Source organism: Cystoisospora suis (genome assembly GCF_002600585.1).
Source record: "Cystoisospora suis strain Wien I chromosome Unknown contig_1014, whole genome shotgun sequence".
In the NCBI taxonomy this organism is placed as follows: Eukaryota; Apicomplexa; class Conoidasida; order Eucoccidiorida; family Sarcocystidae; genus Cystoisospora; species Cystoisospora suis.
The window spans coordinates 22,452-26,043 of NW_027153815.1; the positions used below are offsets into that span (position 1 = coordinate 22,452).

The following is a 3,592-nucleotide window of genomic DNA, read 5'->3' on the forward strand; positions in this document are numbered from 1 at the left end:
TTGATCCTATATCTCCCTGTCGTTTTGTTTTGGATACAAAGACACCTGGGAGTGGTCTTCTAAAGCTCGAGATGGATAGAGAAGAAGAAGACGAAGAAGCTGAAAGAAGAAGAGCGAAGGTTAGGACATCGAGCAGTTGAGAACTTAAGGCAGATAGCTATCTATTGGTTTGTCTGTCTCAACTCCCCGCAACTGACAGGGATGAACGTTGAGAGAAGAAGGGGAAGGAGAGAGAGAGAAATGCCCTATAAGAAAGAAAGAGAGAGTTGTCTCTCTCAGGTAGCATCATGGGCTAATAGTGGGTTCCTGGGTCGTCCTAGATGTATTAGCAGTGAAGGAAAGACTAAGCAAGAAAGAAAGAGAGAAGAAAGTATCATTCATTATCGATCTCTTCCCCCTCTCTCTTTCTTCTTTTTGCCTCTCCGGGCTTTATTTTCTGTGGTGTGAAGATCGTAGAGAAGATGAAGGAAGTTTATGATAAGGAAGATTCTGATAGGTAGACTATCTTCTTATCTTGATTGATCCCCATTGCTTGCATACCTTTCTCGGAGGATCTCCTTATGAAACATTCCTATCGTTCATACCTTGCTCTCTTCGGGCATCTTGTCTCCTCCATTCGCCAGTCCTTCTTCTTCATTCGCTCGTCCATTCTTCTCTCTTTTCGCAACTTGCGAAAGATCTCTTACAAAGGTAGAAAAGAAGAATGAACGAGAGCAAGAAAGCTCTCGAAGTCTTCATGAAGGCATGTGATAAAGAAAAAAAAGAACAAGAATGGATCGATCTATCAGGCGTTAATAGATAGTCGTCTATCAACGAAGGTTTCGCCTCTTTCGCATCCTTCTCTCTGCTTTCCTTCTTCTCTCTTTCTGTCTCGATGCTTCTATAGCAGCGGTGTAGAAGAGAGAAGAAAGAACGAGAAGATGAAGAAGAAGAAATCTGATCTACACCCCCCTCTGCTTCTCCCGTTCTTTCTACAGCGGCGGAGAAATGACTCTTCTCGAGCTTCTTTCTCTCTCTCTCTTTCTCACATTTCCATCTTAGTTCCTCGAGAAGAAGAGACGAAGAGAGTCATTCCTTCCCTCGATATTCCTTTTCTACATTCTCCTCAACTTCTTATCTCTCAGTTACTTAGTTCAAGATTGTTTCTCTTCCTCATCGAACTCTCTCCAGGTGTATGTACAGCGCACTGAGCACCCGATAAAAAGTTTCTCTCTCTCTCTCTGTCTGTATGTCATCCTCCGTGTCTTCTTTCGCATTGAGGTTTTCCTCTTCTTTTCTTTTTGTCTCTTCTTGGAGAACTCTCAAAAGACTCTTCTTATCAGACAACTTGATCTAGATCTTCTCCATTCTTCTTTTGACATTCTTTGGACGCTCATTTCACGAGATCAACATAGGACATGAATGAAGCTCCTTCTTATCTTGAAACACTAGTCATGAAAGTCAGTCGGCCTCGGAGAAGAAAAGCAACGACTTTTCTCCCTCCTGCTAATGATTCATCTCACCTCTCTCTCGAAAGAGACGCAGATGGAAAGAGGTTGTCTTATCCCTCCTCTTTTTCTTCTTCTTGAGTTTGAGTCACCAGAAAATTCTTTTCATTCATCATATCCATGTTGCTAAAGGAAGGGAATAACTATCTTCTTCTTCTTCTTTCACGTGAAGAGAAAGAGAGAAACAGAGAGATGGAGAGAGACTTTGCTCATGTGCGCGAAGGGAGAACACCGCCAGCTTAACCTCTTCCTTTCTTTCTTTCCCCTCTCTTTGTTTCTCACTATCTCTCTTTCGATGGCTAGTGTATTTCTCATTCATTCAACAAGAAGAAGAGAAGATGGGGACGCCGTGAATGCAGAGAGAAAGTCTCCCTCTTTTCTTCTTCTTCATTTGTTTGAAGGTTCAGGCGTTTGAACTCTTTTATGCTGTCCCGAGTGTGCCTGTATGCTGCCATCTTCATCTTTTCTCCTTCTTCTTCTCTGTCCCACGATGTTAGTTAGAAAGAGAATTCTTTTATGATGCTCCTCTCTGAAAAGCACTCGTTCTCTTCTTTTTCTTTCTTTCTTCTGAGAAGTTCTCCTCTTTTTCTTCTTCGTCTTTCGTGTGATCTTTCGTATGACTTCTCAATTCTTCTTGCCTTCTCTTTCTTCTTTCTTCTCTCTCGGCACTGACCTTCGTCCTCGGCGAACAATTTGCCTTTCCTTTCGTTCTTTCTTTCGGCTTGTCTTTCTTTCGTTGCTCTCTTGTCTGGAGACCTTCTCTCTCTCTCTCTGTCTGTCTGTCTTTCCCTTCTTTTTCCTTCCTTCACTCAAAGCGATTCACCAGCATTCAAATCCGTCGGCCTTTGTTTCATTCTTTTTCTTTTTCTTTTTCTTTTCTTCTCTTTCTTTCTCTCTAGGTCGAGGAGGAGGGGGGATCTTCGGGTGAACGGTTTTCATCGAAGAATGCCGATTTGGTCTGCACTCCTCATTCTCCGGGACTTCTTTTTATTCCTTCTTCTTCTTCTTCTTTTCTCTTTTCTTCCTTCTCTTCCTTGTTTCTCTTCTTCAAGAAGATTCATATCAAGTTAGTAGATTCGCCCTCTACCTATTCCTTTTCCTTTCTTCTTCTTTCTCTCTGCTTCTTCTTTTTTACGTCTACCTTCCCCTTGTCTTTTGTAAAGGATTCTCTACCTCTTCTTGTCGTCTCTCTCTTTCTTTCTTTCGTTCTCTTTGTGTGTCTTTGTCTCTCTTTTTCTCTATCTATGGCACTTTCCTTTTCTCGGTGTACATACACCTCCCACAACGTTTCTCGGCTAGACTTCTAGCAAGTCAAATCTTATTCTCGTCAACCTTATACATCCCGTGCTTTTTCTCTCTCTTGTTCTGCTGAATCTTTCATTCTCTCTTCCTCTCCATGTCTCTCTCATATTTCATCTCACACCTCGTCTCCTCTCTCTTTCCCAGTGTATGTCTGAAAACTGAGTAAAGAAAACCTCTTTCTTTCTTTCTCAATCTTTCTTTCTCAATCTTTCTTTCTCAATCTTTCTTTCTCAATCTTTCTTTCTCAATCTTTCTTCTTTCCCTCCCCCGTCTGTCCTTTGTCTCTCTCTTCTTCAACTCTCTCTTTTTCTTCTTTGTCTCCTCGTTCCTCCTGTCCTTGTTTTTTTCTTCTTCTTCGTATTCGCCTTATATTCGGAGATAAGATGGCGTTGTTCTGTCCGTCTTGCCATAATATGCTCCTTGTACGTCAGGAGATGACCTCCATGCAGTTTCACTGTCGTACCTGCCCCTACATCTACAGTATTAGAGAAAAGTTAACGAGAAAGATGTTCCTGAATCCAAAGAAAGCAGACGAACCTCTCAATGAAGAGGAAAATATGAATCTAGGTGCTAAAGCTCCTGGTAAGCAACATACATACAAAGAAGAAAAAGAAAAAGATGAATCGACCGCCTCTCCCGAGACTTCCTTTTCTTGTTCTTCTCTTTCTTCATCTTCTGTATCTATCGTCTTTCTTCTTCTTTCTTGAGTATATTTCTGTCTCTCTCTCTTTGCTTTGCAAAAACGTTAGAGAGGTAGAAGGGTTCCTTGTGTCTTCGCCTCTGGGGTGCCGCATTTGCTCTTC

General features: G+C 41.8%; 1 protein-coding gene across 1 annotated transcript in view; it reads left to right on the forward strand.

The window, feature by feature from the left end:
- Positions 1-1,606: 1,606 nt before the first annotated feature.
- The window catches only part of CSUI_002380 (dna-directed rna polymerase iii rpc11), a 4,398-nt gene continuing 2,412 nt past the window's right edge, over positions 1,607-3,592 (forward strand). Inside the window, exon 1 of the mRNA XM_068062582.1 lies at positions 1,607-3,371. Coding sequence (XP_067925439.1) covers positions 3,173-3,371 — 199 coding nt within the window. The 5' untranslated portion in view covers positions 1,607-3,172. The remainder of the gene's footprint in view (positions 3,372-3,592) is intronic.